This window comes from Sciurus vulgaris (genome assembly GCF_902686455.1).
Source record: "Sciurus vulgaris genome assembly, chromosome: 6".
NCBI lineage: Eukaryota > Metazoa > Chordata > Mammalia > Rodentia > Sciuridae > Sciurus > Sciurus vulgaris.
Genome location: NC_136466.1, coordinates 114465362 through 114488014, shown reverse-complemented (window position 1 = coordinate 114488014; position 22653 = coordinate 114465362). Strand labels below are relative to the sequence as shown.

Sequence of the window (22653 nt, the reverse complement as noted above, 5' to 3'; positions counted from 1 at the left end):
TTCTTCATTCTGTTTTCTAGTTTTTGATTGCCTAATTTCTAGCAATAATATCTGAGTTTGCTGATTCTTTTGTCTGCTAGTTTGGATGTACTCTGGTGAATTTTTCAATTTGGTACTTTTCAGGTGCAGAATTTTTTTAAAAAATATTTTTAGTTATAGAGAGACACAGTACCTTTATTGAATTTATTTATTTTTATGTGGTACTGAGGATCAAACCCAGTGCCTCATTTGTGCTAGGCAGGTCCTTTACTACTGAGCTACAACCCAGCCCCAGAATTTGTTTGGTTCTTTTTATATATCTGTTGATGTTTTCTTTCTTTCTTTTTTTTTAATAAGTTTTTAGTTGTCGATGGACCTTTATTTTTATTTATGTGCAGTACTGAGAATCAAACTCAGTGCCTTACACATATTAGGCAAGTGCTCTACCACTGAGCTACAACCCCAGCCCTGATATTTTCTTTTTGATGAGACAGTCTCGTTATAGTTTTCTTTACTACTTCAGGCATGATTTCTTTTTTTTAACATATTATAATGACCCTCCAAGTCTTTTTCTATTAAATTTATGTCTGACCTCTTAGAGGCAATTTCTTTTGCCTGCTTTTTCCTGTGTATGGGTCACACTTTCTATTTCTTTGCATGTCTAAGCATTTTTTTGTTGAAAATTGGACATTTTACTCTCTGTATTAGCAATTCTAAATTCTGATTCTTCTCCATTTTGGCTGCTTGTTATTGTTGTGTGCTTATTTGTTTTGTGATTTGGCTAAACTTTAATGAAGTCTATCTTCTGCAGTATGAAGCCATTGTCATTTCTCAGAGAGCTCTGTTTTGGGTATGTCCACTCAGTTACCCACTTATGGTACAGTGGTTTTGACAGGGCTTTGTCTTTTTTTTTTTCTCGATGTTCCTTTCTTTTTTAAGTTTTTAGTTGTAGATGGACATAATACCTTTATTTTATTTATTTTTATGTGGTGCTGAGGATCAAACCCAGTACCTCACACCTGCTAGGCAAGCGCTCTTCTACTGAGCCATAATCACAGCCCCATCTGTCTGCCTCAGCTGGTATCACTTCCACCTTTTTGGCTACATTAATTACTGGCTGATTGCTTTGTTTTCAACAGTGCCCCCAAATTTCTCTAATCTGATCCCATTATGATTGGGCACAAGTAGACTTTTTGAGGCTCATCTCTGAGGTTTGTTCTGATTCCAGGAAAGCTCTTAGCTGTCTCTTTTTCTGGTTCTTTCTGATGAATCAGTGTTGACTTATGTTTAGCATGTTGCTCTTAATAGGAGGAGCTGGTTATCAAAAGTACCCTTAAATTTGAACTTTCCCACATTGTGTTTCAAATAAAATCAGTTCCTTTGGGAAGAACTTCAGAGCTCTCTTTTTCTGTGAACTTCCTCTCCTTCTGAGACACTATTCTGAGTTAGTGTTCACCTTCAGACCTCTGACCATTTTATTGGTGGACACTGCTTTACTAATAAACAGGCCCAGGAGATTGCAGTTGGGTGGGGGTACAGTGCACCAGGGGTAGAGCCTGTAACCTCTGGGTGGGGAAAGGGAGCTCCTCTCTCCACACTCATTAAAAGGGTGCTCTGCATGCTTGGCTGCACCCATGTAGGACAAAGTTTCCCTCAAGCTGAGCTAGGGGTGGGAAAGGGAGGGAAAGATAGTGATTCAAATGCTTCAGACATTCCCCTATTAGATTTTCTTAAATAAATATTTCGCCATTTGTTGTATGCTCTTAGGACAACTTCCAGAGATTTTAAGTGATTTTTAAAAAATAATATTCACCAGTTTTGCTTACTCACTGGGGGATGGGTACACAAGAGCTCAGGCAGTCATCCTAGAAGTCTTGTATGTCATTCTTTTTAAATATTCAATTGTGATAAAATACAAGTAACATGAAATTTATCATCATAACTATTTTTAAGTATATAGTCCAGAAGTATTATGTATTTTCCCTTTATAATGACTCTCCAAAATTTTTCATATTGCAAAACTGTCTCTTTGTAACCATTAAATGTTTATTTCCCACTTCCCCATTACCCTAGTCCCTGTCTACTTCTTTCTGTCTCTATGAATTTGACTATTCTAGGTACTTCACATAAATGGAATCAGGGAATATTTGTCCAGTGTGACTGGCTTATTTCACTTAATGTCATCAAGGTTCTTTATAGTGGCATGTATCATAATTTGTCTTCTCTCTTAAGGATGAATAATATTCTATTGTATGTATTTGCCACATTTTGGTTATTTCTCTGTTGTGATGGATACTTGGGTGTGACTCTGGGTTCATCACACCTAATCTGAAATGCTCCAAAATCTGAAACTTTTAGAGCACCAGCATGATTCAATATATGGAAAATTCGACATCTGACCTCATGTGACTGGCTATAGTCAAAACACAATTTCATTAAAAATACTGTATAAAATAAACTTTAGGCTATGTGTATAAGGTATATATGAAACAAATGAATTTTGTGTTTAGGCTTGGATCCCATCCCTAAGATATCTCATTATGTATATGCAAATACTCTGAAGGCCCAAATCTAAAATACTTTAGGTTCCAACCATTTTGAATAAGGAATATTCAGTCTGAATCATGAATAATACTGCTATGAACAGGAATGTACAAATATATCTTTGAGACTCTGCTTTCAGTTCTTTTGGGTATATGCTCATAAATAGAATTACTGGATCATATAATGATTATGGTTTTTTTATTTGTTTTCTGGATACTGGGTATTGAACCCAGAGGTGTTTACCACTGAGCTATATCCCTGGTCCCTTTTTTTAATTTTATTTTTTATTGTTTTTTAGTTGTAAGTGGTCCTTTATTTATTTTTATGTGGTAGTGAGGATCAAACCCACTGCTTCACGCATGCTAGGCAAGTGTTCTACCACTGAGCCACAACCCCAGCTTGCCCAGTCCCTTTTTTTATTTTTCATTTTGAGATAGGGTCTAAGTTACTGAGACTGACCTTAAACTTATGATCTTCTTACCTCCTGAGTTGCTGAGATTATAGGACTGCCCCACCATACCCAGCAGTGATTCTGCTCTTAATTTTTTGAGGACCCATCCTAAGAGCTGTTTGTGGGTTTGATATGCATTTCCCTAAAGATAAGTGATGTTCAACCTTTTTGTATATACTTATTGGCCATTCATGCATTTTTCCTTGGAAAACTGTTTAAAACTTTTTTGTAACAACATGAATGCTTCTAGAGGCCATGTTAAAAATGAAAAAGCCAGACAGAGAGGCAAATATACATAATCTCATTTATATATGAAGTGTTAAAGAGTCAAATTCATGGAAACAGTAAAATATTGGTTACCAGAGCTGAAGGTGGGGAGATTGGGGAGATATTGGTCAAAGGACAAAAACTTTTAATTAAGAGGAATAAGTTCATGAGATCTATTGTACATTGGTGACTACAGTTAATAATGTATTTTTTAAGAGGCTGGGGAGATAGCTCAGCTGGTAGAGTGCTTGCCTTGCAATCACAAGGCCCTGAGTTCGATCCCCAGTACCAAAAAAAAAAAATAATGTATTTTTAAAAAAATTTTTTATAGTTGTAGGTGGACACAATATCTTTTATTTGTTTATTTTTATGTGGTGCTGAGGATTGAACCCAGTACCTCACACGTGCTAGGCAAGTGCTCTGCCACTGAGCTACAGCCCCAGTCCTAATAATGTATTTAAAAAAATATTTTTAGTTGTAGATGGACACAGTATCTTTATTTATTTATTTTTATGTGGTGCTGATTGAACCTAGTGCCTCTCCTGTGCTAGGCAAGTGCTCTACCACTGAGCTACAACCCCAGCCCTAATAATGGATTTCTGAAAATTCCTAAAAGTAGTTCTAAGTGTTCTTATAAAAAAAAAAAGGTAAATATGTGAGATAATACATATGTTAAATTGCTTGATTTAGCCATTCTACAATGTACAAATATATCAAAATGTCATGTTATGTACCATAAATATATACAATTCCTATTTGTCAATTAAAAAATAAAAGAATGATATTGTTTTAAAAACTTTTTAAAAATATGTTTTCAGCTCAGATTTCTTTTATCCAAGATATTGGAAGACTTCCTCTGAAGCAACACTTTGGAAGGTAAGATTATCTTACTGTCTAAAGAGCTGTTACTAAAATGTCCACTGAATATGCTCAACATACATAAATAAATGTTGGGGTTGGGGATGTGGCTCAGTGGCAGAGTGCTTGCCTAGCATGTGCTCAATCCTCAGCACCTTGGGTTCGATCCTCAGCACCACGTAAGTGTAAAATAAAGGTATTGTGCCCACCTACAACCAAAAAGAAATTTTAAAAAAATTATATAAAAAACAAATAAGTAAATGTTATATGTAAGATACAAAAATACACGTATTACATCCAATGACTAAATGCCTTTTAATTACACTGTAGATCCTTCATTTTATTAAACAGTGTATATTCACCCTTTCCTGATGGAATATATCAGACTAGTGAGACCTTATGTCAAAATAAGGTTATAACTCAGTAGTAAAACATCCCTGGGTTCAGTCCCCAATATTGCCCCCCAAAAAGGACCATTTCTCTTTGCTGTTTGCTTTCCATCCTAAGATCATGACATAAAAATAGAGGATAAGTATCTTCTGTTGTCCTTTTGCTCCTAAAATATAAGTAAGTACATTAGAATCTTTCCTGTTTAATTATCAATTCAACTACTTGATCTGACTTAGGCAGGATTTGTCAGTGTTATGAATTACAGTGACTAGTACTGTTATCTTTATGTTCTCTATATTTAATGTGATCTTGATTCATATTCATAATGTTTAGTATTTTTTAAATGTTACATTTAACTTAATATTTAATAGCTGCATGATTTCCTATAATTTAACCCATACCTCATTTTTGTATATTTAGCTCCTTTTCAACTTCCATTATCGTAACCTTGTAAATAAACCTTCCTGCACATTAAATATTATTTACTTGGATGAACTCCTAGAAATGAAATTCTGCATCAATAGGTCTGTTCCCTTTTTGAGGCTTTTGCTCTCTGTTCCCAGATTGCTGGCAAGAATATTTTGTTAATTTCATACCTACTTCCACTGTATTAGTATTTTTTTTTTTTTTTCCTTTAAACTGTATCCACCAACTGGCTTTTACTACTTCATTGTTTTATTTGATTGATTGAAGTACTGGCGATTGAACCCAAGGGTACTCTACCATTAAGCAACATCCCTAGCCTTTTCTTTTTATTTCCTTTGTCGTTGTTGTTGTTTGTATGAGACAGAGTCTTGCTAAGCTAAGACTGACCTCAAACTTGTGATCCTTCTGTCTTACCCTCCCCAATGGCTAGGATTACAGGCATGTTTCACTGAGCCTTGCTTGGGTATCTCTTCAAAAGTCTCTTTGCCAGCAGGGCACAGTGATGCATACTTGTAATCCCAGCTACATTGGAGGCTGAGGCAGGAGGATTACAAGTGCACGCCAGCCTGGGCAACATAGTGAGACCTATTCTTAAAACAAAAATAAATAGGGCTAGGGTTGTAATTCAGTAGCAGAGTTGCCTATCATGCACAAAGCCCTGGGTTCAATCCCCAGTATAGCAAAAAATATAAATAAATAAATTTTTACTATTTTAATTTCTATTTTTAAATTTACAAAGTAGATAGAGCAGTTTATTTAGTAACATTTGTATTTCTTTTGTAAATTTTCTATTTTGTACCCATTTTTGTTATATATATTTTTTTCATTTCAGTCTGTAAGAACTTTACTGAAGACATTAAATCCTCTTTGTATCGCAAGTTATAAGAATTTATTCAGTTTTCACCTTGTGGTTGTGCTGCCATCCCACTCCCACCTCCAACTGGGAATGGAACCCAGAGGCACTTTACCATGAGCTACGTCCCAGCCTTTTTAATTTTTTTTTTTTTTTTGAGATGCTGGGAATTGAACCCAGGGCCTTGTTCTTGCAAGGCAAGCACTCTATTAACTGAGCTATATCCCCAAGCCCCCCTTTATCTTTTTGATACAGGGTCTTACTAAGTTGCTCAAGCTGACCTCAAACTTGAGATCCTCCTGCCTCAGTCTCCTGAATAGCTGAGCATACAGGTGTGCAGTATGGCACCCAGCTTAGTTTTGGTTTTTATAGTTAAACTAAAGGTACTGGCCTTACAGTGTACACAGTGAAGACAAATGAGGATCAGAGGAGGTGGTTTCATGATCATCACACTCATAAAGTATCCCCTCCTTTGTTTACTATTAATGTCTGTATATGAATCTAACAGATTGAAAATGGAAGCCCTGATGGACAGAGAGCATGGAGTGATAGACCCTGACATTGGAGATGAAGCACAGCTTAATGGAGCACAGACTACAGAGGAAAACCAGGGTGAACCCACTCAAACTGCTGAACCAGAAACTTGGTCTCTTCCTTTGAGTCAGAATAGTGGGAGTGAACTGCCTGCCAGCCAGCCTCAACCCTTTTCCTCCCAAGTGGACATGGAAGAAGAAGATATAATAATAGAAGACTATGAGAGTGATGGAACATAGAGACCAGCCTTGACAGATTCATTTTATTCAGTGGTACTTGAACAGAGTTAATATACTTTTCTGGTGAATTATAAACAATTTAATTATTATTATAGTATTTCATCACAAGCAACTTACTCTTCTGTCATCTTGATTTACACAGAAAATCAAGCCTTCAAGTACTCTTAACTTTTTTTCTCTAGTATTTATTTAGTCTTGTGAATGGTTTAGGGGATGGTGATCAGTGTGTGTTGTTTGAACATTATGCCAAATATCAGAAAATGTGAAGAAATCATCCAGAATACAAAATCTTTATAGGATGTTGTAAATATGAATCATAAAATAGTATAGGGTGCAATTGAGTGTAAATAAACTTTGTGCCTTATTTACAGTTTATCGTCTCTAGTTTCTCAGATACCGTTTTTTGTATGTTGTACAGTATAATATTTTAGAAACTTTCTGGAAATATTTACATAATTTATATCAGAATTAAAAATGTTGGACTTCATCTTCTCTCTCTTATTTTTTAACACTGCCTACTTAACTGCCTTGTGTCCTAAGGCACTGTGCTCTCATCCTTAATCCATTAACAGACCTTTCAAAAGGTAGGGAAGGGGACGCTGGCAACCTTCACTGACTCCGGAGAGGTTGCTGCAGTTACCTTCTCAAAGCGCGGTTCCCAGGAGACCTGCGAGTAACCGGCGGGAGGTGCCGGCTAGGGGGCACCTCACGGCGGGGCTCACTGCCGGGCGGGGCGAAGCTTGCTCGGCCCACCCCGGCCCCGCCTCAGAGCCCGGTCCCGGTTTCGGTGCCCCAGGCGGCGCGCGCTCTTCCCGGCCGCCGTGCAGGTGAGCGGGGCGGCAGGGTGGGGCCACGTGACTGGACGCGACGGAAGGGCCCGGCGGCCCCTACAGGTGCGCGGGCGGGAGAGCCCTCGGCCCCTCTGGGAGCCCCTCGCACGCCCCCGAGCTTCCCGGCCGCGGCGCTCTCGCTTCAGCCTCGCGGGACACCGCGACGCAGGTCGGAACCGCGGCGGGGACGCGCCGGCGGAGGGTGGGGAGGCCCGGTCCCGCGGGGTTCCGCGCCACAGGTGCCGCCGTCCTTCCGGCGCGAGGCGGCCGCCCTCGCTGGGGTCTTGGCTGTCCTGATCTGGGACGTCTGGCGCGCTTTAATTCAGGCCGCTCCTGGGCGGAATCGCGAAAGAGTGGGTTTTCGGCGAGGAAAGCGAAGGCCAGACACTTCCCCGGGGTGGGTAGAGCGGTGCACAGGAGACCCGTGGGACCTGGCAGCCTCTGAGCGGCGGGGGGCGCGGAAGGATGCTCTGCCCTGGCATCGCGGGTTCATTAAAACCCCAGGGCCGTCCCTACTCCCCCATTGCCAGGAGCCCCAGAAATACCTGGAATCGTACCCTTTCTTGGGCCCAGCAAAACTTTAAGCCAACTAAAGCGGTGATTCTGTGTATATAAAAGTGACCAGGCGTGATTCCTGTGACACTTCGCTGAGGGAACCATTTCTTGTCACCACCACTGTGGCTTTGCTAAGGTCTATTCCAGCAGAATGGATGGAGTCGGGGTCCTGGCCCTGAATTAAACAAAGACCCGTCCCGCCTCGGCGTGCTGGAACTGAGGACTCTGAGTTATATCCTGGGCATTAGGTGTAGTAGATATTTTAAATGAGAGTTTAAACCACTGGCTTCTCCCTTTTAAAATCAGATGTTTTGCTTTTTTCACAATTCAGATTTAAAATTTTTCTTTTTATTTAAGCATTGATGTAGTGGTCTGATTCAAATAAGCCTCTTAGGTGAAGAGCAGTGAATTGAATTAAACTAGGGGGTATCCTGTAGATTCATATATATCATAGATATTGAGTGGTGTTATGAAAAACTTGCTGAAGTTATTTGTTGTGCATTTTGCTTGTATATTTCTTAGAATGTATTTCAAAAACTACACTTGTAGAGAAAAAAGAAAAGCTATACTAAGTAGTATGCATTTCTTTCCCTTTTTATTTTGCTGAGGATGGAACCTAGACCTCACACCTGCCTAGCAGGCGCTCTGCTTCTGAGCTACATCCCCAGGCAGTACTAAGCATTTCTTAAATTTAACTATTTTTAGGCAATAAAGAGGCAAAAGACAATTGGTCTTAGAGAAGACCCTGAACTTCCTTCTTGGACTTTTTCTCCCTCCCCATCCCATTCCCTTGGTGATCCTCTGTGGGTAGTCTGCCTCCCTAATAGCCCTGCATTCCTAACAAGCCTCTGAAACTCTCTTCATCCTGCTCTTCTCCAGAGGTGGAAAAATGAAGAATTTGCAGCTAAAGAGATGTCTGGCATTTATTTCAAAGTAATCTACTGACAGAGGGAATAGGATGGGGGAATATAGATGAAACAAAATTGACCACAGCTGGGTAATTCTTGAAACTAATTGATGTATACCCAAAAGGATGTATACACAAAGGTTCATAATACTATTCTTTCTGCTTTTTATTGTTTGAAAATTCCTATAATACCTTAAATTCCCTGTACCTAATATTTTACCTCTTCTCAGACTCCATGCATCATGGTCCACTGGATTATTTCAGTGGCTTTCTAGCTGATTTCCCAGTTTGCTTTCTGAAGTGTTTTCTCAACACAACATCCAAGTGATTCTGTTAAAACAGGTCAAATCAGTGGCTTTTCTACTCAGAATCCTCCAGTGACTTCTCATCTCACTCCCAGTGAAGCCAAAGTCTGTTCCAGTGCTTTTCAAGGCCCTATGTGATTGAGATGGCCTCAGTTCTGCTACACACCCTCTAATTCTGCTGCTGCCCTGCTGGCTTCCCTGCCTTCATAATTCTTGAACTTGTTAGGTATTTCTGCAATAGTCATTTCATCTGCCCAAGAGTACTCTTCATGATACCTGCCTAGCTTCCTTCCTCCTTTACCTTTAGTTCAATATTGAAGTATCGCACTTTCTATGAAGACTTCCCTACTCCATTTAAAACTGTAACACACTGCCCACAGTGCACTGCTTGTCCCCCTTCTAAACTTATTTCCTTAGCTTACTGCATGTTTTATTTACCTGTCATCTTTCACCCACACTAGAATTCTAGGTTCATAAAGGCAAAGATGTTAGCTTACTTTTTTCACTGATAGACCCGCATGCCCAGTGCATGGCAGGTGCTCAGTAAATATCTGTTGAATAATAGATCTTCATTTTATAAAGTAAAGTGAAACAAAGCCTTAGAAATACCTAAATTGTTCAGCATTTTTAAAGTATGGTTGTCGACTTGAATTTTGAGAACTTCATTGTGCAAGTACAACACCATGTATCTAGTAAGTCTTCAAGAAATACCTAGAAGCAATTCATGGGAGAAATTCAGTGTACCTTAAACCTAGTAGTTACTTTAGCAAATGTTTTCCCTCTTTTTGTATATGTGTCCAGGTCACTGATTTCATGAAAGAAATCAACAGACTTGGTAAAAGTACTTTTTTAATGCTTTATTTTTCTGGTATATTGAATATTTCTAAGTTTTTCATACAGGACAACAAATCACCTATAGATAATTACTCTGGAAAGAATGATTTTCATGATCACTAATGCTGCTATTTGATACCTCTAGGAACCTTAGCCTTTGGCAATTTTTATCTCTAAGAACTTATAAAATCTAGTATCAAGCAGGACATGGTGGCATATGCCTGTCATTCCATCTACTCAGGAGGCCGAGGCAGGAGGATTGCAAGTTCAAGACCCTGTCTCAAAATAAAAAAATAAAAAGAGCTGGGAACTTAGCTCAGTGGTAAAGCACCCCTGGATTCAATCCTCAGCACCACAAAAAATTAAAATGAAATCTAGTATCAAGTGACACTATTTTAGAGGGAATAAATAAGTCTTCTAAATGACTTCCTTGTTTTAGGAAGGAAAGAGGCTGTGTTTTAACAGACTGCTTCCCCTTGGACATTCAAAGCAGGTGTGAGTTAATGAAAATGAGGAGTATATGCTGACCCATCAAACTTTGGTGTGCTCAGACTCTTGAATATTTTGATTTAGATGTCTGAGGGAAGGACTCTATTTGGGATTTTGTTAGCATTATGCATTATTAAAGTTTTTCATTTTTGTTTTTTATATTTTGTTTTTAGGGCTTTTAGATAAATTAGACATATATATATATATATATATATATATATATATACCACCACACCTGGCTAAATATTTCATTATGTAAAATTCAGAGTTAGTTAAAATTAATCTGTTATTATACTTAAAGTATACATGCTTGTTTTTTGTTTAATACATATCATAATAATTACACATAATCACGTTGGTCTCCTGAATACATTTTGCTACAAAGTAAATAAAATCAGCATCATTGAAAGGATAAATAACTAAGCATAAGTCATAACTGTAATCTTGGCCACAGGTGTGAAAATCACAAATGTCATCAAATGATGGAAGATCCAGGATTCGGGAGAGGGGCTACAATGAGGTCCCAGGGGACTTCCCCTATCAAGATGGCACCATAAGAACCCTCCAGACTCTTCATGACAGTGAGCTGGCTGTGAGCGCTGATCCTCTGCCACCTCCCCCTCTCCCATTACAACCCCCATTCGGCCCAGACTTCTACTCAAGTGACACAGAGGAACCAGCCATTGCTCCAGACCTCAAGCCTGTAAGACGCTTTGTCCCCGACTCCTGGAAGAACTTCTTCAGGGGAAAGAAAAAGGACCCAGAATGGGATAAGTCAGTGTCTGACATCCGATACATCTCCGATGGTGTGAAATGTTCACCTCCGGCCTCTCCATCAAGACCCAACCACCGTTCTCCCCTCTACTACAAAGATTCTTCTGGAGGGTCAGAAGGCCCCTTTAATTCCCCGAAAGAGGCTGATTCAATGTTTCCCCAAGATCCCTATGCATCTCTAGACCGACACACACAGACTGCTCAAACATACAGCGAGAAGGTAGAGGAGTACAACCTGAGGTATTCCTACATGAAGTCTTGGGCAGGCCTGCTGAGAATTCTGGGTGTGGTGGAGCTGCTTCTGGGGGCCGGTGTGTTTGCATGTGTCACAGCTTACATCCACAAGGACAGCGAGTGGTATAACTTGTTTGGATATTCACAACCATATGGCATGGGAGGCGTTGGTGGCCTGGGCAGTATGTATGGAGGCTATTACTACAGTGGTCCCAAGACCCCTTTTGTACTGGTGGTTGCTGGATTAGCTTGGATCGCTACCATTATTGTTCTGGTTCTTGGCATGTCCATGTATTACCGTACCATTCTTTTGGACTCTAATTGGTGGCCCCTAACTGAATTTGGAATTAATGTTGCCTTGTTTATCTTGTACATGGCTGCAGCCATAGTCTATGTGAATGATACCAACCGAGGTGGACTTTGCTACTATCCTTTATTTAATACACCAATAAATGCAGTGTTCTGCCGGGTGGAAGGAGGACAGATAGCAGCGATGATCTTCCTCTTTGTCACCATGATTGTTTATCTTATCAGTGCTCTGGTTTGCCTAAAGCTCTGGAGGCATGAGGCAGCCCGGAGACACAGGGAATATATGGAACAACAAGAGGTAAGTGATTTTACAATCCCTCTTTTTTTTTTGTAGATTGGTGATGGGTTTTTTGTTGTGGTTCTTTGTTTTGTTTTGTTCTTTGCTGCCTTGTTAAAAATATGTGATCCTCAAAACAGAAAGCTTTTATCAACATCCACCTCTTTCTGTGTGTGTGTGTGTGTACATTTATGTGTGTGTGTGTATATATATATGTGTGTGTGTGTGTGTGTGTGTGTGTGTATTTATGTATCTGAGGCTCAAAAGTCCTACCTCAGTGTCTGACGTCTGATTTGCTTTGGCTGAGATAAGCCATTCTGCTGTTGTTTGTTATTGCAAGTAGACACCAGCTGTGTAATAGATAGTTTGTCATCTGTGTTATTATGGCTGTGTGATGCTAGAGAGAAAAACAGCGACTGAACAGCTGTTGAATTTTGGTAAAGAAAAATAACATACCTGTAAAATAAGTGTCTCATCATTAAAGTAACTTTGAGAACATTTTTTTTTCTTTTTAGGTACTGAGGCTTGAACCCAGAGGCACTTTGCTACTGAGCCACATTTCTAGTCCTTTGCATTTTTTGAGACAGTGTCCCACTAAATTGCAGAGACTGACCTTGAATTTACGATCCTCCTGCCTCAGACTCCTGAGTTGCTGGGGTTACAGGCTTGAATCACCACACCTAGTTTGAGAACAATTTTGATTCTTTGATATGGTAAAATTTAGCCAGGCACAGTGGTACATGCCTATAATCCTAGGGACTCTGTCTCAAAATAAAAAAATAAAAACGACTGGGGATGTAACTTAGTGGTAGAGCATCCCTGGGTTCAATTCCTAGTACTGCAAAAATCAATAAATAAAAACATAAATTTTTTCAGTTGCAGGAGATAAGTATTCATTTAAATGTGATTAACTTTCTTCAAGTGAGTTAAATTATTGGCAGTAAATTGTCAAATAGGAATATGGAAAACCACATTTGATTTTTTTTTTTTAAATATTAGGAGGTTGAATTCTAATGAATATGCCCTGAAAACTTGCCTATTGGTGTTAATAGTTCATCCTTATTTTGGAATGAACTATTAAAATTAAAAGCCCTGCACTTGTTTTTATTTCTTGAAGTTAGCTAATTAAATATAATGAGAACACTGAGGATAAAAATAATGACAATGATGAGAAAAATAATAATACCTGGAGGGGATAAGATTATGTAGCATCCCTATTTAAAATTAGCTTAATAGTAGCAAAAATGTTAGCGTATGTTCTGCTAGCTTCATTATACCATGAAATAAACTGATTTTTTCCTATCTTCTTAAGAGATATGAGCAGTAGATTCTTCTGTGCCACTGAAAATATCAGTATTTACCTTAAATTTTTTCTTAATTTTAAATTAACTGTATTATGAAGTTTTTCTTTCCTACTTTTCCCAAGACTTCTTAGACTATATAATTGTACATGGTATATATAAAAATTAAATCCTATCCTCATAATAACACGCATTTACATATATATGTCATTTTTAATCTTTTGTGAATCTAATGTATAACAGTGACAACTAGTTTTTTATAATAAGAACCTACGTGTTATACAAAGAACCTCAACATTTCAGTGTGATTCATAATTTATTATTACAAAAGACATTTATCATTCTAGAATTCTGCGTAGATTCAAATTATTTCTAAAACTTTATTTCAGCACTCTAAGTATATTTCTTTTTCTTTCTTTTTTTTTTTTTTGCAGTACTGGGGATTGAACCCAGGGCCTTGTGCTTGCGAGGCAAACACTGTACCGACTGAGCTATATCCCCAACCCTAAGCACATTTCTTTTTTTTTTTTTTTTTGCTTGCAGTACTGGGGATCGAACCTAGGGCCTTGTGCTTGCAAGGCAAGCACTCTACCGACTGAGCTATCTCCCCACCCCCCTAAGCACATTTCTTAAATTTACATCTCTCTGTACAAATAATTTAAAATTCTAGTCAATGTGAACTCCAAATAGACTCTTCTACATAATTTTATGCTAGCTTAACAAGTTATTAAATTTTAACATTTCAAAGTTCTGCATTAATGATTGTAATTATTTGCATGATACTTTATTTTGCATTTCTCAGGAAACATTTAGGCCTGTAAGACTTTTTCATAACACTTGATTAGACCTGAATCACCTCTGTTGTTGAAAGCTGTACCTACTTGTGTGTTGTTATAACTTCCTAAAGGTTAGAAGTATTATAACCTTTGACTTTTTTTCTGTTAATTTTATAGGATAAACATTTCAGGGCTGGGGTTGTGGCTCAGTGGTAGAGCCCTTGCCTAGCACGTGTGAGGCACTGGGTTCAATCATCAGTACCACATAAGAATAAGTAAATAAAATAAAGGGTACTGTGTCCATCTACAACTAAATTTTTTTTTTTTTTTTTTTAAATTCAGCTCTTTGATCATTCAAGGTAATGGTAGCCAGGAATAAACAAAATGTCTAGGTAATTCAAGTAACTTACCTAATAATCTCCACAAGAGTAAGAGGAACATCCATCAAATAGAGAGGATCAATCTCTGTAAACTTGAAATTGGGCTATAAATGCAAGTAGATGAAAATATTTATAAAGTAACTTAACACATCTTTGAAAAATCATTTTCACTTTTTGTTTCAGATAAATGAGACATCATTGCCATCGAAAAGGAAAATGGTGAGGATAAAGTGTATTTCATGTTATGCTTTCTCTAGCTTTGTTAAATACTTTTCTCTTGTGTCTGTTTACCAACATAGTAGCGTCATCCCGTTGTGAAAGTAGAGCTATTACAATGAGTTCATGAGAGGACTCAAGGACTTAAGTTTTTTCTTAATACTAAAAGAAACAATCTGAGCTATAGCTCCTTTTAATTTTGTTAGATGGAAGTTTATATAAGTGAACATAGTTGGTTTTCCTTTAAATTTATTCTTTTATGTGAAAGTGATTTTCCTAAATTTTCTTAATTTGTTTTTCCTTTAGCTGTACTGAGAATTGAACCCAAGGCTATGGGTTAGGCCATTGAATACCAGGCAAACACTCTACCACTTAGCTATACCCCCAGCCCTTTTGTAATTTTTTAGTTTGAAACAGAACCCAGCTAAGTTGCTGAGGCTCGCCATGAACTTGCAATCCTCCTGCCTGAGCCTCCTGAGTAACTGGGTTTACAGGTGTGCACCACCACATCCAACTCTTAATTTCTCTTCTTAAATTCTTTGCTATTCTTTTCTATTCTCATTGTGTTTTCAGATGTCAAATTTTGTAGTGTCAGGATGTTCTTATTCCATAATTTACAAGCTGTGTGACAGTAGGCAATTCTTTTTTTTTTCTTTTGGTACCAAGGATTGAACCCAGGGGCACTTAACCACTGAGCCACATTCCCAAACATTTTTATATTTTGTTTTGAGACACCATCTTGGTACATTGCTTAGGGCCTCACTAAATTGCTGAGCCTGGCTTTGAAATCCCAGTCCTCCTACCTGAACTTCCTGGAATTATAGGAACATGCTACCATGCCCAGCTATAGGCAAGTTTTTGAACCGTCTCATGCTTCTCTTTCTTAATCTGTAAAATTGTAATAATAATTATAATTTCTACCTCATAATTTGCTGAGAGGATTCTGTGAGATGCCATTATCATGATTATTTACATATATGTGAATAATAATTTTTTTGATACTGGGAATCTACCTCCGAGCTACATTCCCAGCCCTTTATTGTTTTTGAGACAGGGTCTCAATAAATTACCAACATTGGCCTCAAATTTGTGATCCTCTTGCCTCAGCCTCCTAGGTCTCTGGAATTATAAGTGTAAGTCACTGTGCCCAGTTTAGTGTATTTTAATAATCACAATTTTACCCTTATTGAAAAAGTTCCTTTTCAAGATATTGGGCATTATTTCTAAACAAGAATCAGCCTTTGAATTTGTTTGAAAGGGGTTATATTCCCTTAGTTAAAAATTTAAAAATGTCCATTAACAGTCTTCTCTGACTTTTATACTCAGCTTTCCAGTTCTCCTGCGAGTGGGGTGAGGGGGCTGGTGTTGTTTTCAGTGTCTTGTGTTCCTTTCAGAAACCAGAAGGATATATATTTCACAAATCTATATATATAATTTCTGTGCTCCCTTCTTTTACACAAATGGTAGTGGGCTATATACACTGTTAGGTCCCTTACTTATTTCTCTTAATACATTCTAAGATATTTTCTTATTAATACATGAAGAGCTACTGCTTTTTTTTTTTCTTCCCTGTACTAGTAATTGAACTCAGAGTGCTCTTCCACTGAGCTACATCTCAGCCCAAGGATGGCATTTTTATTTTGATAGTCTGATTGTCCTATTAAGGTTTTTGTTTTTGCCTTTTGTTGGATGGTTGGTTTTTGGTTTTTGTAGTGCCGAGATTGAACCTATAGAGATTGTAACCAGCTTTCACTCCCAGCACTGCAGGTTTCCTCATCCTGTTATACGGTGCATTAGGAAATTTGTTGATATTTGTCAGATTGATAGGTGAAAAATGGTATCTCTTTGAGTCAGTTGAATCAAGAATGAGGTTGTAAAAAGAAACAATTCAAAAAATTGACAAAATAAATAGTTGGTTCTTCGAAAAAATAAACAAAATTGATAAACCTTTAGCCACACTAACAAAGACGAGAGAAAACCCAAATCACTAAAATTCGGAATGAACAAGGAAATATCACAACAGACAGGATTGAAATACAAAACATAATTAGAAGCTATTTTGAAAATCTATATTCCAACAAAATAGAAAATTTCGAAGACATCAACAGGTTTCTAGAGACATATGAATTGCCTAAACTGAACGAGGAGGACATAAACAATTTAAATAGACCAATTTCAAGTACTGAAATAGAAGAAGTCATCAAAAGCCTACCAACAAAGAAAAGTCCGGGACCAGATGGGTTCTCAGCCGAGTTCTACAAAACCTTTAAAGAAGAGCTCATTCCAATACTTCTCAAAGTATTCCATAAAATAGAAGAGGAGGGAACCCTCCCAAACTCATTCTATGAAGCCAATATCACACTGATACCTAAACCAGACAGAGACTCATCAAGGAAAGAAAATTTCAGAGCAATATCCTTAATGAACATCGACGCAAAAATTCTCAACAAAATTTTAGCAAATTGCATACAAAAACATATTAAAAAGATAGTGCACCATGATCAAGTGGGTTTCATCCCAGGGATGCAAGGTTGGTTCAACATCAGGAAATCAATAAACATAATTCACCATATTAATAGACTTAAAGTCAAGAATCACATGATTATTTCAATAGATGCAGAAAAAGCATTTGATAAAATACAGCACCCCTTCATGCTCCAAACACTAGAAAAAATAGGGATAGTGGGAACATTCCTTAACATTGTAAATGCCATTTATGCTAAGCCCATGGCTAATATCATTCTAAATGGTGAAAAACTGAAAGCATTCCCCCTAAAAACTGGAACAAGGCAGGGATGCCCTCTTTCACCACTTCTATTCAACATCGTTCTTGAGACTCTGGCCAGAGCAATTAGACAAACCAAAGAAATTAAAGGGATATGAATTGGAAAAGAAGAACTCAAACTATCCCTGTTCGCTGATGACATGATTCTATATTGAGAGGAACCTGGAAATTCCACCACAAAACTCTTAGAACTCATAAGTGAATTCAGTAAAGTAGCAGGTTACAAGATCAATGCTCATAAATCCAACGCATTTTTATACATAAGTGATGAATCTTCAGAAAGAGAAATTAGGAAAACTACCCCATTCACAATAGCCTCGAAAAAAATAAAATACTTGGGAATCAATCTCACAAAAGAGGTGAAAAACCTCCACAATGAGAACTATACAACACTAAAGAAAGAAATTAAAGAACACCTTAGAAGATGGAAAGATCTTCCATGTTCTTGGATAGGAAGAATTAATATTGTCAAAATGGCCATACTACCTAAAGTGCTATACAAATTCAATGCAATTCCAATTAAAATCCCAATGACGTACCTTACAGAAATAGAGCAAGCAATTATGAAATTCATCTGGAAGAATAAGAAACCCAGAATAGCTAAAGCAATCCTTAGCAGGAAGAGTGAAACAGGGGGTATTGCAATACCAGATCTTCAACTCTACTACAAAGCAATAGTAACAAAAACGGCATGGTATTGGTACCAAAATAGAAAGGTAGATCAATGGTACAGAATAGAGGACACGGACACAAACCCAAAGAAATACAATTTTCTCATACTAGACAAAGGTGCCAAAAATATGCAATGGAGAAAAGATAGCCTCTTCAACAAATGGTGCTGGGAGAATTGGAAATCCATATGCAACAGAATGAAACTAAACCCATATCTCTCACCATGCACGAAACTAAACTCAAAATGGATTAAGGACCTCGGAATCAGACCAGAGACCCTGCAGATTATAGAAGAAAAAGTAGGTCCAAATCTTCACCTTGTTGGTCTAGGATCAGACTTCCTTAACAGGACTCCCATAGCACAAGAAATAAAAGCTAGAATCAACCACTGGGATAGATTCAAACTAAAAAGCTTTCTCTCAGCAAAAGAAACTATCAGCAATGCGAAGAAAGAGCCTACAGAGTGGGAGAATATCTTTGCCAATCATACTTCAGATAGAGCACTAATCTCCAGAATCTATAAAGAACTCAAAAAACTCTACTCCAAGAATTCAAATAATCCAGTTGACAAATGGGCTAAGGAAATGAATAGACACTTCACAGAAGAAGATCTACAAGCAATCAACAAACATATGGAAAAATGTTCAACATCTCTAGTAATAAGAGAAATGCAAATCAAAACCACCCTAAGATTCCATCTCACCCCAATTAGAATGGCGATTATCAAGAATACGAGCAACAACAGGTGTTGGCGAGGATGTGGGGAGAAAGGTACACTCATACATTGCTGGTGGGGCTGCAAATTAGTGCAGCCACTCTGGAAAGCAGTGTGGAGATTCCTTAGAAAACTTGGAATGGACCCACCATTTGACCCAGCTATCCCACTCCTTGGCCTATACCCAAAGGACTTAAAATCAGCATACTACAGAGATACAGCCACTTCAATGTTCATAGCTGCTCAATTCACAATAGCCAGACTGTGGAACCAACCTCGATGTCCTTCAATTGATGAGTGGATAAAGAAACTGTGGTATATATATACAATGGAATATTACTCAGCCATAAAGAATGATAAAATTATGGCATTTGCAGGCAAATGGATGAAATTGGAGAATATCATGCTAAGTGAGATAAGCCAATCTCAAAAAGCCAAAGGATGAATGATATCGCTAATAAGTGGAGGATGACACATAATGGGGGGGAGGGAAGGGTTAGTGTTAGGGTTAGAGTTAGTGTTAGGGAGGGGGGCAAGTATGGAGGAAGGAAGTACTGTATAGAGGGTAAAGAGGGGTGGGAGGGGTGGGGGGAAGGGAAAAAATAACAATGAATCAAACAACATTACTCTATGTAAATTTATGATTACACAAATGGTATGCCTTTACGCCATGTACAAACAGAGAAACAACATGTATCCCATTTGTTTACAATAAAAAAAAATCCCCACTTTAAAAAAAAAAAAAAAAGACACAGTGAAAAAAAAAAAAGAAAGAAAAAAAAATAATGAGGTTGTATATTTCTCATGTTTTCATTTTCAACTTACTGATAGTCTGTTCATATCCTGTTTGGTTTTTCCTCTAAGTTGCTAATTTTTACTAATCTTTTAAGTGAATACTTTTTTTGTGGGGCGGGGGTAGTACTGGGGATTGAACCTGGGGTGCTTTACCACTGAACTATATCCCCAGTTCTTTTTTCTTCTTTTTTTAATTTTTGAGATAAGGTCTTTCTAAATTGCTGAGGGTTTTGCTGAGTTGCTGTGGCTGGTCTCAAGCTTGTGGTCCTCCTACCTTAGCCTCCTGAGTCTGTGTAAGTAAATACATTTTGAAGATATCTTATGAACTGAGCACAGTGGTGTACACTTGTAGTGTCAGCCCCATGGGAGATGGAGGCCCTGAGTTCAAGGCCAGCCTATACAACATGGACAACATAGCCAGACCCTACCTAAAAAATAAAAGGAAAATACCCTTCATAAGATTCTTTCTAACTTGTAACTTTATTCTCTCCATTGTGACATAAAAACAATTTGAAAATGTTTTATTCACATTGAAATAAGGGATTCAGAAAGAAGATATACAGTCTGTCCAAAGGATCATGATTAATACATCAATGTTATCATTAATTCATTCACTGAACAAACATGCCATTTGGCTATGAACTCAGATAATGAACATTAAAAAGAGCATCATTTCCATTTTCAAAGGATTTGCAAATCTAGTGGAAAAGAAAAACAGAAAATAATTAGCAGTATATGAGTAAACGAGAGAGATGGAAATCTTTTTAAGGACTATCAAAATAAATAGCTGGCTTAGAGATTGGTGCTTCAGTTTACAGATGATAATGTCCCAAATTCAACATTGGTAGGTGGTCAAAGCATCCTTTGGGTTGTATAATTAGTCATATTTCTTAAAGGATCATTTGCATTAAACTATTTCTCACTGGTGGAATTATCTGAATTGTAGTTGAAATGGCTTAACAACCTTGCTAAGATTTTTCTGGATATCCATAAATGTTTAGAAATCAAGTTGACCAGTCTGGACTGCCCAGGTGTGCAGCAGGTGAGGCTGTCATTAGCTGGTTTACAGAAGATTGAAGCACATCTCTTTCATGAGGTGCTGTGGACCTAGTGCTACAAGCTTATATACTCTTTAAATATTGGGTATAGAATAACATCGATTCTATTTTGAGTCAGTTTCTTTTGGTTTGTTTTTTATCATGCTTTATCTTAACTTCTCATTCTCAAATTTTTAGTTTTTTTCCTTTTTTACTCATTTATTTATTAAAAAAGTTTTTTGAGACTGGGTCTCACTAGTAGCCCAGGCTGGTCTCAAACTCCTGGGCTCAAGTGATCCTCTTGCCTCAGCCTCTCCCATAGCTAGGGTTACAGACTTGCACCAGCTTCTATTTATTTGACATTTACTCCTTGCTCTGAGTATATACATTTCAATTAGATTTGCCTGTATTCCATGACAGTAATATTAATTAGAGCAAGTTAAATGAGGAAGGTATGTGGAAGCTGTCAATCATATAATTATATACCCTGACACTGATAATACTGGCTACCTTTTAGGAGGGCAGCTGGCCGTCTGAGGAGATGAGAAGAGGGAGACTTAGTTTTCATTATGTTCCCTTTTAGACCTTTGAATTATATACCATGTTTACAGTATCTATTTAAAAATAAAATTTAAAACTTTTTAAAAGTCAAGGGCTGGGGATGTCGTTCAGTGGTAGAGTGCTTACCTAGGATACACAAGGTTCTAGGTTTGCCCAGCCACACACAGAATTCACATCTAGGAAATTGTTTTATAAAAGCTGACAACCTGGATTGGGGATATAGCTTAGTGGTAAAGCACTAGTCTGTGTGATTCCCCAGGTTCAATCCCCAGCACCACAAACATAAATAAGTAGACATATAAAACATCCTTGGGTTAGAAGAGTCTGTTTGCTTAACAGTGCAGCAAAATTTTAAAGAACTTTTTTAAATGATTTGGGTTCCTCAAGAGCCTCTGTCTGCATCAGCCAGGGCTGCTTATTCTTGAGATTGCTCTTCCTGTGATTAAAAGTAACCCCTAACTGTTTGAAGCCAAAGTGATTTGTTACTTGTTTTTGAGACAGTGTTAACTTCCAACTGAATGTAGTATCTAACTGGTGAACCTATTAGTTTGTCAGATTTTATTCACGTTTCATGTTTCTTTGAAAACTGTATTCTTTAATATGTAGATATGGGGTATATGCATATTAATACAATCTAATTGTTATAGTATGTACTGATTTTCTTTTAACCCTACTTAGTGATAGAGGCATAGTAAAGTCTTCCATTTTGATTATGGATTAAAAAAAAGGTATACATTTTGTAAATGTCGACTGCTCAGCACCAGTCTGGACAGGGCTGTCTCACTGGGATGTAATATGGAAATGTGGCAGTGGTGGTCATTCTTGCCCAAGGTAGAATTTATGGACTTCCTGGTCAATTGCTCTGAGGTGGTGGGATTTACTAGTGAAATTAAGTGCAGAATAGAATCAACTCGAAATACCAGGACAAATTGGAGAAAATTGCCCCAAATGATAGGGCAGTCAGTATTATTGTTTGATAAGAATGTACAAGTGGGGGCTGGGGTTGAGGCTCAGTGGTGGAGCATTTACCTAGTATGTGTGAGGCACTGAGTTTGATCCTCAGCACCACATAAAATAGATAGATAGATAGATAGATAGATAGATAGATAGATAGATAGATAGACAGATAGATAAATGGTACAGCTTAAAAAAAAAAGAGAAGAATGTACAGATGGCACAGGATTAGGATGATCTGTCAGAGAGTTCTTTTTCAGGGCCCTTGGAGGTTGGTGTGTGGCATCTTCAGGTATGTTACAGGGTTCCCAATTCTGAGAGGTCCTGGAATGGTCAGGAATAACCTTAGTAGATGCTGGAACTTCCAATCCTATAACTTTTTGGGGGACTATATCAATACAATTAG

General features: G+C 37.7%; 2 protein-coding genes across 11 annotated transcripts in view; both read left to right on the top strand.

The window, feature by feature from the left end:
• RAD17 (RAD17 checkpoint clamp loader component) overlaps positions 1 to 7028 on the top strand; it is a 38218-nt gene extending 31190 nt beyond the window's left edge. For 3 of the 5 annotated variants that reach the window (XM_079145202.1, XM_079145204.1, XM_079145203.1), the window contains exons 16-17: positions 4060 to 4117; positions 6277 to 7028. In XM_079145202.1, the coding sequence (XP_079001328.1) occupies positions 4060 to 4117; positions 6277 to 6541 (323 nt within the window). In that variant the 3' untranslated portion in view covers positions 6542 to 7028. The remainder of the gene's footprint in view (positions 1 to 4059; positions 4118 to 6276) is intronic. The other 2 variants (XM_079145206.1, XM_079145205.1) reach the window with 2 other exon arrangements.
• A 197-nt stretch (positions 7029 to 7225) lies between these two features.
• MARVELD2 (MARVEL domain containing 2) overlaps positions 7226 to 22653 on the top strand; it is a 28890-nt gene continuing 13462 nt past the window's right edge. For 2 of the 6 annotated variants that reach the window (XM_079145225.1, XM_079145221.1), the window contains exons 1-3: positions 7390 to 7540; positions 10916 to 12076; positions 14696 to 14731. In XM_079145225.1, coding sequence (XP_079001351.1) covers positions 10931 to 12076; positions 14696 to 14731 — 1182 coding nt within the window. In that variant the 5' untranslated portion in view covers positions 7390 to 7540; positions 10916 to 10930. The other 4 variants (XM_079145226.1, XM_079145222.1, XM_079145224.1 and 1 more) reach the window with 4 other exon arrangements.